The sequence below is a fragment of the Hordeum vulgare genome, chromosome 5H, assembly GCF_904849725.1.
Source record: "Hordeum vulgare subsp. vulgare chromosome 5H, MorexV3_pseudomolecules_assembly, whole genome shotgun sequence".
Taxonomy (NCBI): Eukaryota; Viridiplantae; Streptophyta; class Magnoliopsida; order Poales; family Poaceae; genus Hordeum; species Hordeum vulgare.
Genome location: NC_058522.1, coordinates 512,899,902 through 512,914,130, shown reverse-complemented (window position 1 = coordinate 512,914,130; position 14,229 = coordinate 512,899,902). Strand labels below are relative to the sequence as shown.

The window sequence follows — 14,229 nt, the reverse complement described above, 5'->3', positions numbered from 1 at the left end:
TGTACGTGTGCTGAACGCGGAGGTGCCGTCCATTCGGTACTAGATCGTGGGACTGATCGCGGGATTGTTCGCGGGGCGGATCGAGGGACGTGAGGACGTTCCACTACATCAACCGCGTTCACTAACGCTTCTGCTGTGCGATCTACAAGGGTACGTAGATCACTCATCCCCTCTTGTAGATGGACATCACCATGATAGGTCTTCGTGCGCGTAGGAAATTTTTTGTTTCCCATGCGACGTTCCCCAACACATGCATCATTTTTTTTCTTTTAAATTGTTGCAACCAGCGACATATTTGCTGCAAACGTTATTTTTTTGCTATATTTGTCCAGTAAAAAAGCTGCATATACGTTTGGTTGCAACTCTAGTTCGTCGGAATTCTCGTTACAATCGATGTTTTTTTACTTTTGCTACAACCGTGTTAATTTTTGCTACAACCGGCATCATTTTTTCCTGCAACCGTTCACTAAAAAAGTTACATACACGTCACGTAAATATTTGTTACAACCGGCGTTTGACTTTTGCTACCACGCACCATCAGCTTTTTTTTTTTATTACGATCACGTAGATATTTTTTTGCTACAAATTTTATTTTTTGTTGCAACCGTTGAAAAAATTACTGCATCGCATCAAAATTTTACTGCATCAGGAGGGAAAATGTTGCATGGAAATCCAACGATGCGGACGCGCGGGGGTTGGTGCATCGTGCGGCCCGTGCGGCGGGCCGAAAGTTTCGGCCAGCGCGTCGGTATGTAGGAGTGATTGTATACACGGGTATATAAGTGTTTTTGTTTGTACTACGTTAAAAATAGTAATTTCATACTGATCAAAGCATCGTGACTCTCCACGTGCGTAAACCGTACGTACGTATACCGGACTCGTTAGATTGCTTGCTCGAACGTGATCAAAGTTTCCAACCGAGTTTGGTGGATTCTTTTGGCAGCGGCGATGGGCGATGTGGCGGCGGCTTCGAAGCGGAGGCGGGACGGGCCGGAATCTCCGGCGATGAGGCACGATACGAGCCTCGACCACATCAGCCGCCTCCCCGACGAGATCCTCGGCACCATCATCTCCCTCATCCCGGACACCAAGGACGCTGGCCGGACAACCGTTCTGTCCTCACGGTGGCGCCACCTCTGGCGCTCCGCCCCACTCAACCTTGCCGTCAACCGCCGCCTCTCCAAGCGGAAGCACGACTGCATCGCCATCGTCTCCAAGATCCTTGCGGCGCATCGTGGCCCCGCACGCCGTCTCTCCCTCGGTGCCATCCGCCTGAGCCGAGACCGCTACGCCAAGTTCGACGGCTGGTTCCAGTCGTCCGCCCTCAATGGCCTCCAGGAGCTCGATTTCTCCGGATGCTTCAATCAACCGGCTCCGCTGCCTCGATCCGCGCTCCGCTTCGCGACCACGCTGCAGGCGGTCAGCATCCACGCCTGTGATTTCCGTGACGTTGATGATGTCTGCTTCCCTCGGCTGAAGCAACTCAAGCTCTCCCGCATAATCATCTCAGAGACAGCCCTCTGCAGCTTAATCACCAGCTGCACTGCGCTCCAGAGCCTTGAGCTTCATGGGATCCGCGAGGTCGGTATCATTAGGATCATCTCGTCAACTCTCCGCAGTATTGGTGTCTCTGCCTGGAGCGAACTTGTTATTGAGGATGCACCTTGCCTCGAAAGATTGATCTCACGCGTTCCATTTGGCCTATTTCATGGCCAAATGAAGGTCAGGGTCATCGCTGCACCGAAACTGAAGGTGTTGGGCTGCCTTACTAGCCAAATTTCCGAGCTTGTGATTGGAAGCGTAATCATTAAGGTATAAAAATCTCCCTTTATTTCCTTCAAACTTGTGTGATGCATTTGAATGTTTTTTTTTTGAGTATTTGTATTGCATTCAGTTGTTTATTGATGTGTATCATGTGTTTTGGTTTTTCCTAGGAGATGATCCTCGTTAGTTTCACCACGTCGGTGCGCACGGTGAAAGTCTTGGCTGTAGAGTTTATGGGCCCCAATCTGGATGCAATTCTTGGATTCCTAAGATGCTTTCCCTGTCTGGAGAAGCTATACATTCACGTAAAATCTCTGTCATTAAATGTCAACCACTCTAGCAAGAAAAAAATATATAATCAGTTATATAAACCTATTCGGAACTGTTATAATTTTGATCAATCATTTACCTCTCTCTAGATGCCTAGTTTGGACATACACATAAATAATACTCCGTCCGTCCCAAAGTAATTGTCTTAACTTTGTACTAGCTCTAATACAAAGTTATACTAAGCTTACAACATTTATTTTGTGACGAAGGAAGTATTTAGTACTCTTTTGGTAAAACTTTTTTTAATAGTATTCCCTAAATTTAATGATGACAAATATAGTTGTCAAAACTGCATTCAAAAGAACAATGAAGTTAAAAGGAACGTGTATTTTTAATTTAAAAGTTGTTCAATATTCCTCAATTAACACATCATGCAAATAATATAGATGTGGTTAGATGCTAGCCATCAGGAAATTACCCTTTTTTGTTCCTGCAAAAAATTCATTGTTTATTGCGACCTAAATGGTCACTGTACTTGCGTTTCTTCTGTTGCAGTTGCATCTTAACATGGATATGAAAAATGTGCGGCAACATGACACACTGGTTGATCCTATCGAATGCCTTGACCTCCATCTCGGAGAAATAGTATTATACAACTACCAAGGAAAGAAACGGCATGTCGACTTTGCCAGGTTCTTCGTTTTGAATGCAAGGGTGCTCAAGACAATGAAATTTGGTGTATATGGTACTGGCTGCAATAAGATATGGATGGCCAACCAGCATAGGCAGCTACAACTGGATAATAGAGCTTCTTGTCATGCGCAATTTGATTTCAAAAGAAATTATGTTACTTCCAGCAGTTTTTCCCATAATAACAAGCACATATATGATACGTAGATGTTTGATCCCTTTGATAACTCACTGTGAAAATGTTGTCAGCCCGCTTGATGTATTTTCAAGAAATACTTTGTTTATGGTACTAGCTGGCATTGAACTGTTGATGCCAATAATTTTCTTTTTTTATTACTTTGGTAACTTGGCAGGTCTAATTGTAGCATGTGTAGTCGTGCGTCGAGTCAATCTAACATTCCCATCAACTTTGGTTAATGTGGTATTTTACCGAACCAGTACCTAAGTAGTATGGTATTACTGAAACCAAGCCGTATTTTTTTGCATTGTATTAACCAATATCAAATAGTCCTATTTACCAAACTATATAGACCAAAGTAAGGGCCTAATACTTTGTCAATATACACACTCTTGCTACTGAAATAAAATTATGTCTACCACATTGGCCACTGTTCCTTCTTCCTCTCTAGGGGGTGTTTGGTTGAGCTTTTTCTTAACTTTTACACTTTGGCTTAGAAGCCAAAAAATCTCCTATTTAGAGGCTTTCGGCTTTGGTCTTTGGCTTTTCTATCTAATTAAGCCAAAAACCAACGTCAAAGTCAAAAGCATCTTAATAGGTGCTTTTGATGCTATGTAGTCTTGTCCTTGAAGTGAAAATTCAAGCTGCACATGGAAAATTGCAACACATCTTACTTTTTGGTCTCTGAAAATGAATTGTAGAAGAGATATATTGTTCTCCAGACTTAGAAGATAAGCTTACCATTTACTCAGAAAGAGGTAAAAACATCAATGATGCTTAAACTTATCACAGATGTTTACTTTAATGCCTGAACTTAAAAAATAAATTGAATTGGTTCTTTGACTCGACATGGTGGCACAAATACGGTTCAAATCTCATATGTATACATGCACGACGCTGACGAGGCATTCCGGCATGGTAAAGGGCCCGTTGTCAGCACTTACTTTTTGGTCTCTGAAAATGAATTGTAGAAGAGATATATTGTTCTCCAGACTTAGAAGATAAGCTTACCATTTACTCAGAAAGAGGTAAAAACATCAATGATGCTTAAACTTATCACAGATGTTCATTTTAATGCCTGAACTTAAAAAATAAATTGAATTGGTTCTTTGACTTCACATGGTGGCACAAATACGGTTCAAATCTTAAATGTATACATGCACGACGCTGACGAGGCATTCTAGCATGGTAAAGGGCCCGTTGTCAGCACTGGACCGCATGAAAGAGGGAGTGTAGCCAAGTTTTTTAAAAATCTCCCTAAAATTATTTTCTTTCTTACAAATAGGCCCTCGGAGAGAAACAGCACACATTTGTACATTAAAAATGACAGGTGATCTGCTTGGGGTTTGAACCCGCGGCATGCTAACTGTTAGAGCATCTCCAACAGTCCGTATGTTCAATCGTTGGCATAAGTGTCCACATCAACAACCAACAACACAACATACAAGCTCTTCAATGGAGTGTATGTTAATCGTATGTAAAATAACTAAATGGGTCCACTAAATATTGAAGAAAATAATCATGCTTGCCTCGGAGCTTGTGCGTGAACCGTTGCTTCAAGTTCATACGATTTCATTCTCTGTCTTCTTTTATTATGCGTCATGTCATCAAAATCATCTATGTGACAACTTTACCAACGATGATCATACGATTATTGGAGATGTCCTTGGGACGCACGCATGGCCAGCCAGTCTGACAGCTTCCAACGTGCTGTAATGCAGGCACGCATTGCTAACTGTTAAGAGTAATTTCTATACACTGGACGGAACAACATTAATTAAAGGATTTTAGTCCAGCAAAAAAATGTGTCGGATATGTGATTCAAACATCTCACCAGGTTGTATAGCAGCCTCGGATACCACTCCAACCGAAAAGGTCTTATGTTTCTAAAGTATAATTAATGTTTATGGTTTTATATCAAATATAATTTCAAAGGGATTTAAAATTTCAGATGTCATTTTAAAAATAATTCACATATTTATTTCAGAACATATTGAGACTCCTTGTCACAAAAAATAAACAATGTAAAATATTTATGAATTATTAGAAAATATGATTCAAATATTTATGAAAATCTGAGGGTACACTAGATTTCTTTTGAAAACAAACAAACCTTTATAGACTATATAAACTTTAAAACAACACAAAAATTTCTTAAAGCATGAACACTTTAATGTACTGCATGAATATTTTATTAAAAATGTGGAAATTTATAAACTTATATGAGAATTTCTTTAAAGAAAACTTTATATAATTTAATGTTGATCAGCCTTCTGTATGTAATCTATGTGTGAATATATACTAACAACAAATGTGATTGGGTCTACTGGGCATGCCAATATTAGTGACATAGGACGGTCATTTAAATTCCCACCCTACCAGGCCACTAGCCCTTCTCCCTGGAAATTTAATGTTGATCAGCTTTCTGGGTAAAAGCAGGCCACTAGTCCTTCTCCCTGTTGTCCGGCTGCTGACAGCGGGCCACATGCCAAGCTAGCGTGCCTCATCAATGTCGTTCACATATAAAGATGGGATTTGAACCATATTTACATGTTGATGCCAAACTATGAAACCGGTTCAATGTATTTTATAAGTTTACGGACTAAAATGCACATTTATGACAAGTTCAAGAGGAGCTCCTATTTGCCGCGTTTTGCGGCAAATAGGTGCGCCATCGCACAGGGTGCGTTCTACTGGGCCATCCCATTGTGATGAACCCCGAGCGCATGTGAAGAATTGCAAAAAAAACTTTAATAGCACTTCTGGGAATTGTACCTGGGTCGCCGGGTCAACTGCATTCTGTGCTAGCCAATATGATCAACGAATTCTAACCGCAAAAATACATCGCAAAACTTGAAATAGTAGCAGTAGACATAACACCATTTGTAACATTCCCCAATAATATTTCAATATTTGAGTAATTTTGTGGCCTTACGAACAATTTTCTGAAATGGTGAACATATTTTGAAATTTCTGAACTTTTTTCATAAACATGAACAATTTTCCAATTTGTGAACAAAAGTTCAAAATGGGAACAATTTTTAAAAAACTACAAACATATTTAATATTTTTAGAACGTATTTCGAAATGGATAACACATTCCCAAAAAAATATTGTTTTTGACACACGAACATTTTTTATAATATGGGAACATTTTTTTATAATATGGTACAATTTGTGGCAACAGGAACATTTTTAATATATGTAAAAATTATGAAATCCAGTACAATTTTGAATCTATAAACATTCTTTGAATTTTTGAACACATATTTGAAAAAATGGAACATTTCATGAAATTCCGAACAAAAACATTTTTAAAATTTGAAAAGCAATTTTGAAAAATCATGAACAAATTTGGAAGCGAGAACAATTTTTTAAATCATGCACATTTTTTGAATCTTGAGAACACATTTCTGAAAAGGAGAACAATTTTGAAAAACCCATAAAAAATTTGAACGCATGAACAAAATTTAAAGTACAAACATTTTTTGAATTTTGAGAACAAATTTTGAAACGAGAACAATTTTGAAAAAATGTGAACAAATTTGGAAGCGCGAACAACTTATTAAAGCACAGACATTTTTTTAATCTTGAGATCAAAATTTTGAAAAGGAGAACAGTTTTGAAAAAACCCGAACAAATTTGAAAGCGCGAATTGATTTTGAAAACACATACATTTTTTTAATTTTGAGAAGAATTTTGAAAAATGGTAAACAAATTTGGTAGTGCGAAGAATTTTTAAAGCACGAACATTTTTGGAATCTTGAGATTTTTTGTTTGAAATGGAGAACAATTTTGAAAAAAATCCGAACAAATTTGGAAGCGCAATTTTTTAAAGCACGAACATTTTTTGAATTTTGATCACAAATTTTGAAACCGACAACAATTTTAAAAAATCATGAACAAATTTGTATGCGCGAACAATTTTTTAAAGAACGAACATTTTTTGAATCTGGAGAACAAAAATTTACAATGGAGAATAATTGTGAAAAACACCAAAAATAATTGGAAGCGCAAACAAAATTTTAAAGCACGAAGATTTTTTGAATTTTAAGAACAAATTTTGAGACTACAAGATGTAATCAACACAACTTGGGGCATGTTTGGTTGCCTGGGTGGATCTAGCCTGCATCGTATGGGGCATCCTGGGTGAGCCTGGCATGTTTGAGTGGATGCAAGAATGGGGTGAGACGTGGGTTCGGTTGATTGCATGATACGGATTCACCAGAGATGCTATACATGACAGATGTTGTTTGGTAGGTTGAATTGGGCTTAATTATTTTAAGTAAAAATAGAACTTAATTATGTAAACTTGCCTCTTCCAATTTAAACCATTCCAAATTTCCAATTGGATGTGGACAATCCACCAATTCGGCACATTCTACCGAGATGGAGTACTGGATGTGGCTGAGAACAATCAAATGAAGAGGTGGAGGGCGACGAGATGGTCGTGGCAGAGATGTCCTGTCGAGAGGAGATGTTGGCGGCGGAGATGCGACTGCAACTAGATTCGTTGGCACGGTTCGAGGGGGGGGGGGGGGTGTGGAGCCGGTTGCGGCTGACGACGCGTAGGTGCTCCCCTTCCCCTTCTTCCTCTCGATCGCTGGTGGCCTGCGTGCCACCCTGCGTGGGCGTGGAGGAGCACCGATGAGGGAGCACGGACCAGTGGTGGGTGACGGAGCTCCGACGGCGGGGGCAATAGCGAGTTGGATGCTCGATCCAATCTGATGCGTGAGAGAGAGAAAGAATAGGGAAAAGGAGACACACGAGGTGCGCATGCAGGCACGAGCCTGGCTAGAAGATACGGCGGATTCTTGCATTTGCCTCATCCTCGCTGGGAGGCTCCTTTTGCATCCGTCGGGCCTGGCCCAGTGAGGCATGCAACGTACCAAACAGCAAGAAAATTGCATGGGGGATGCGAGCCAGGTGCAAGCCATGAAACCAAACACGCCCTAGATGAATCCAACAAACATCAACTACAAGATGTAATCAACTCAACTAGTAACCCAGAGGTACCAATCTGAGGTTTTGAGACAAAGATTGAATACAAGAGATGAACTAGGGTTGGAGATGAGATGGTGTTGGTTAAGATGTTGATGAAGATTGGTCCTCCCACGAAGGAGGAAGTGTTGGTGATGAAGATGGCTTCGATTTCCCCCTCCCGGAAGGAAGTTCCCCCGACAGAATCTCTCTGCCAGAGATCAAAAGGGCATGTGCCCAGTTTCTGCCTCGAGATGGCGATGCTTCATCCCAAAAGATTGTTTGTGATTTTTTCATGGTCAAAACACATCATATAGGAGAAGATGGTCTCCAGAGGGCCACAAGGCATCAGGGCATGGCCAGGGGGTGGCCGCGCCCTGTTGCCTTGTGGGAAGCACGTGCCCCCCTCTGAGTGATGTACCTTGCATATTCAGAGAGAAAGGACATAAGAATTGTATGATAGTATGGGATAATGTACAAGAATAACACAAATATCAATAGTAATTCATGATGAAAAATGGACGTATTAACTCCCTAAAAGCTCAGACCTCGCTTGTCCTCAAGCGAAAGTCGAGCTCGAAAATAATGACCACATGATTTGAGAGAGAGGTGTCGATGAAAATAGAATAAGAACATGAGAGCATCATGAATATTACGGAGTTAATACATCCATTTTGCATTCACAACTGTTGGAGTAAGAAGCATAAATTTTATTGACAATCAACAAACTATGTTCTGAGGCATTGGGACAATCATAATTCAGCATATTTCAGAGGAGTGTCCATGTAAGAGCTTTCTTTTTGGCAAGTTCACATACTCAGCTATCATTTAATCTTCTATGATTGCTCACGCTCAAGACATATTTTTGGAGCTCATGTTTTCACAGGACACATAGGAAGATAGGGGCTTAAATGATTTGCCACCCAACTTATTTACCTCAAGGATAATGTCAACAATAAGAAACCATGATCATCTACATCGACTTGGATATATAAGTCTGAATCTTTGCTCAACACATGGTGCTTGCCACCATAGAATTAATAGGTAGGAAGAGTAATAAATTTTATTTACTCAACCACAAGATTGAATTCCTGAAGATAAAAGATAGGCCCTTCGCGGAGGGAAGCAGTGGTTTTCATGCACTTTTAAGTTTTTGAATGTGCAAACTCTTAATGCAAAGGAATGCCACTTTATATTGCTCCTTGTGGTAGCAAACTTTATTATGGAGTATGTTGCCTTTATTTATTTACCATCACAAGATTGTAAAAGTCTTATTTTCCCTTATAATAAAAGATCATACATGTTTTAGGATCAATTTTTATTGCTCGATGCACCGATGACAACATAGTTGAAGGATCTTACTCAATCCATAGGTAGGTATAGTGGACTCTCATGGCAAGAGACTGGGTTTCAGGGTTATGGATGCACAAGTAGTATCTCTATTAAGTGCGGAATTTTTGGGCTAGAAAGGATCTAAAGCAAGCATTGCATGTTAAAGGACCGATGACCATATCACTTCTATGTGAATGTAAAGTACCATAATCATTATGTTGTCTTCCATGTCCAATATCAACACTTGATCATTATATAATATTTATTGGGGCCTCACAATCATAAAAGATGTCCAAGATAGTGTATTTATATGCGATCTTCGCTCCTCTATCATAATATTTCTTAGATTGCATCAATGACTAATACTATGTTTGTTTACTAACAACAACTTTTATCACGTATACCCTTTTTTGTGTGAAGTCACTACTTCTCATGAGATAAGCATATGATCTTTATGTTTCTTTTTATTGCCATGCTATGATGATGGGTGAACACAAGTAAAGCAGAAAAACTCAACTAATGATTATTATATAACTCTCATACTTGATTACAAGGATAGATGGATCTCAAAGAATAAATTCTAAGCAAAGAAAATCTGAAATTTATTTCTCGAAGTCACGAAACAACTAAGGATCAAACTATGATAGATGGTAATGATGGAAGTGATGGTGGTACGATATCGGGAACCTCCCCCAAGCTTGGAACAAGCTAAGGGTGGTACCCATACCCATGTACTCACGCGTCCTCCTTGGGTGATGATGTTCAGGTGTCCTTTGTCTCGAGGAGAAATTCCAGGTTACTAATTATCCTTCGGAGAGCATGATTTTGATACTCTAGCAGGATGACTTCATTGGTCCGGGTTGTATTTTGGGCACTAATAGATTCTGTGGCATTCAATGCATCAGTCTCAGGTAAACAAATATCATCGCGAAGATGTAATAGTGATTCTCCCTTGTTAGAGACTACAGAGCCAGGATCTGTGTAGTCTCCTTTGGATCCTTCAGCTTCCTCTTGGCTCCCCATAATGACGTCTTTTGGAACCCCCTGTGTATCCTCCTCTCACGTGGACAACTCGTAGTAGACCTTGTTGTATGGATGCATGCCTGGTGAAGGTCGAACTATGCGATATTTCTTGCAGAGGGTCGGTGGAGCCATGACGATCTCGATGTGTTAGTAAAACAACCTAAAACAAGAATAGATGAATATCTCGTGATCCAGTGGTCAAAATAGTCGAGAGTATATATAGTGATTTTTTTCAGGTAAGAATACGTGCTCGGGAAGAAAATGGAGTCCGGGAGGCACACGAGCTGCCTACAAGGCATGAGGGCGCTCCTAGGGGCTGGACACGCCCTGTTCCCTTGTGGACTCCTCGTGGGTCCCCCTAACTCCTTTTTATTTTCATATTTTTTCTAAAATACTAAAATCATAAGAACATATTTTTTTGGATATTTTGGAGTCAGTTTTCTTACCGTTTCAAGCACCTACACCTTTTTCAGGTTTGTGAGTGTTCTGGGAGGTCTCTCTTATGTGCTCCTCCGGTGTTATCACTTGGATAACGTTAGTTTCAACATTAATGGACTTACGTGAGATGTAATGTTTAATTCTTTGCCCATTTACCACTCTCGTATTTTTGCCTTCAAAATTATTGATCTTTATGGCACCGGAGCGATAAACCTCATCGACAACATATGGGCCTTCACATTAATTTGGAGAGGAGTTTACGTGCAAAAATTCTGAAACAGGAATTGTACAAAAGCACTAGATCTCCTACATTGAATTCTCATTTTTGGATTCTCTTATCATGCCATCTTTTAACCTTTTGTTCAAACAACTTGGTATTTTCATAGGCTTGCATCCTCCATTCATCTAGTGAGCCAATATCAAATAACCTCTTTTCACCGGCAAGTTTAAAGTCATAATTAAGTTCTTTAATTGCCCAATAAGCCTTTATGTTCTAACTCGAGAGCTAAATGACAAGCTCTTCCATAGACCATTTTATATCGGGACATCCCTACGGGATTTTTATAAGCAGTTCTATAAGCCCATAAAGCATCATCAACTTTCTTAGACTAATTCTTTCTAGACCCATTGACAATATTTTGCTATATTAGTTTTATTTCCCAGTTACTCAATTCAACCTGACCACTATACTGAGGATGATAAGGTGATGCAATTATGTGGTGAACATCATATTTAGCTACGACTTTACGGAAAGCACCATGAATAAAATGTGAACTACCATCGGCCATTAAATATCTAGGGACTCCAAACCTCGGGAAGATGATGTCTTTAAGTATTTTAATAGAGGTGTTAGCTTCCACCCACTTAGCAACGTAATCAAAAACAACTAAAATATGAGTATACCCATTAGAGGAAAGAAAAGGTCCCATAAAATAAAAAAACCACACATCAAATGGTACAATAGCAAGTGAATAATTCACACGCATTTCCTGACGTTTACCAATATTACCAACTCTTTGACATTCATCACATGAAAGGACATACTTACGAGCATATTTAAAAAGAGTAGGCCAATAGAAACCGGATTGTAATACCTTTTGTGTCGCTCTATCACTAGCATGGTGTCTTTCGTAGGCCTCAGAATGACACTTCCTTAGGACCTATCGTATTCATGCCCGGGTATACAATGTCTAATAATACCATCTACTCCTTTATAAAGACGTGGGTCGTCCCAAAAGTAATGTTGTAAATCATAGAATAATATTTTATTTTGTTCATAGGTAAAGCTAGGCGGAATATATTTAGCAACAATGTAATTAGTATAATCCGCATACCAAGGAGTACTATGTGAATTATTTGTAATAGCTATTTTCTCATCAGGAAAAGTATCATCAATAGGTAGTGGGTCATCAAGAACATTTTCCATCCTCGACAAGTTATCTGCTACAGGGTTTTAAGCTCCTTTCCTATCAACGATATGCAAGTCAAATTCTTGGAGTAATAGCACCCATATGATAAGTCTAGGTTTAGCATTTTTTTTCCATAAGGTATTTAATGGCAACATGATGAGTGTGAATAGTTACTTTAGAATAAACAATGTAAGGTCTAAACTTATCACATGCAAACACAACTGCTAAAAATTCCTTTTTAGTAGTACCATAATTTCTTTGAGCAGTATCTAGGGTTTTGTTAGCATAATGAATAATATTCAATTTCTTCTCTACTCCTTTCCCTAGAACAACACCAACAGCATAATCACTAGCATCACACATGATTTCAAATGGTAAGTTCCAATCACGTTGTCGAACAATAGGTGTAGAAATTAAGGATTTCTTAAGTATTTCAAAGGCTTATACACAATCATCATAAAAAAACAAAAGGAATATATTTTTGAAGGAGATTAGTTAATGGACTAGAATTCTTTGAGAAATCGTTAATGAAACGCCTATAAAAACCAGAATGGCCGAGGAAACTTCTTATATCTCTGATATCTTTTGGGCATGGCATTTTCTCTATTGCATCAACTTTGGATTTGTCCACCTCAACACCTCCTTTTGAAATTTTATGTCCAAGTACTATACCTTCATTCACCATAAAGTGGCACTTCTCCCAATTCAAGACAAGACTAGTTTCTTCACATCTGTGCAAAACTCGATCAAGGTTGCTCAAGCAATCATCAAAATAATTCCAATAAATGGAGAAATCATCCATGAAAACCTGATAAATCTTTTCACAAAAGTTAGAGAATATAGCAGTCATATATCTTTGAAAGGTAGCAAGTGCATTGCATAGACCAAAAGGCATACGCCTATAAGCATAAGTTCCAAAAGGGCAATTGAGGGTAGTTTTCTCTTGGTCCTCTTTTGACATAGGCATTTGAGAGAATCTAGAATATCCATCAAAAAAGCAAAAGTGTGTGTGGTTAGATAGTCTTTCTAACATTTGATAAATAAAATGTAAGGGGTAATGATCTTTTCTAGTAGCTTTATTCAATTTCCTGAAATCAATTACCATCCTATAACCAGTTACTATACCTTGTGAATAAGTTCATTTTTATCATTAGGAACAACAGTTATACCACCTTTCTTAGGAACACGATGAACGTGACTTACCCATCTACTATGAGCAATAGTATAAATTATACATGCCTCAAGAAGTTTTAGTATTTCAGTTCTTACCACCTCTTTCATCCTTAGATTGAGATGGCGTTGGTGATCAACGACTGGTTTAGAATCAGGTTCCATATTAGTCTTGTGTTGATAGAGAGTGGGACTTATGCCCTTAAGATCATCAAGAGTATAACCAATAGCAGCCATGTGCTTCCTTAAAGTTTTGAGTAATCTCTTTTCTTCATGCTCTGAAAGGTTAGCACTCATAATGACAGGATATATCTTGTTTGCATGAAGATAAGCATATGTAAAGTATCACGTAATGTCTTAAGCTCAAACAAGGGATCTCCCTTCGGTGGATGAGGATCACCTAAAATATCAACTGGTAAGTAGTGCTTAAGGATAGGTTGTTGATCAAGGAATATCCTATTTATTTCATTCCTTTCATTCAGATGCATATCATTCTCATGGTCTAGCAAATATTGCTCTAGTGGATCAGTAGGAGATACAACAATAGAAGCAAGATCGATTATTTCATCCTTATTAGGATATTCTTTTTCATGCGGCTATTTAATAAACTTGGTGAAATTAAACTCATAAGACATATGACCAAAGCTCACTTTGACCTTCTGAGTAGCACAATTAATCTGAGCATTAATAGTGTTCAAGAAAGGTCTACTGAATATGATGGGACAAAAGTTATCTTGTTCTGAAGCAAGTCCTAAGCAATCAGTGGGGTACTTGACTTTTACACACAAGACTTCAACATCTCTAACAATCCCAAGTGGTGAAATAGTTTCACGATTTGCAAGTTTAATAGTGGCAAAATATCTTCAATCGAAGAGGATGCTATATCATGCATAATTTATTAATATAATGTAAAAGGTATAGCACTAATACTAGCACCAATATCACACAAGCCATGATAGCAATGATCTCCAATTT

At 38.8% G+C, this 14,229-nt stretch overlaps 1 protein-coding gene across 1 annotated transcript; it reads left to right on the top strand.

Moving 5' to 3' along the window:
- Positions 1-932: 932 nt before the first annotated feature.
- LOC123397090 (F-box/FBD/LRR-repeat protein At1g51370-like) lies at positions 933-2,931 on the top strand. The gene is made up of 3 exons (XM_045091774.1): positions 933-1,812; positions 1,935-2,069; positions 2,590-2,931. The coding sequence occupies exons 1-3, from the start codon at positions 949-951 to the stop codon at positions 2,929-2,931; spliced, it is 1,341 nt and encodes a 446-aa protein (XP_044947709.1). The 5' UTR covers positions 933-948.
- The last annotated feature ends 11,298 nt before the right edge of the window (positions 2,932-14,229 follow it).

Bases quoted from the DNA above. Each gene is read 5' to 3' on its own strand.
- LOC123397090 (XM_045091774.1), top strand. From the start codon at position 949: ATGGGCGATGTGGCGGCGGCTTCGAAGCGGAGGCGGGACGGGCCGGAA. The intron at 1,813-1,934 runs GTATAAAAATCT...GGTTTTTCCTAG, and splicing joins TTGGAAGCGTAATCATTAAG to GAGATGATCCTCGTTAGTTT. The intron at 2,070-2,589 runs GTAAAATCTCTG...CTTCTGTTGCAG, and splicing joins TGGAGAAGCTATACATTCAC to TTGCATCTTAACATGGATAT.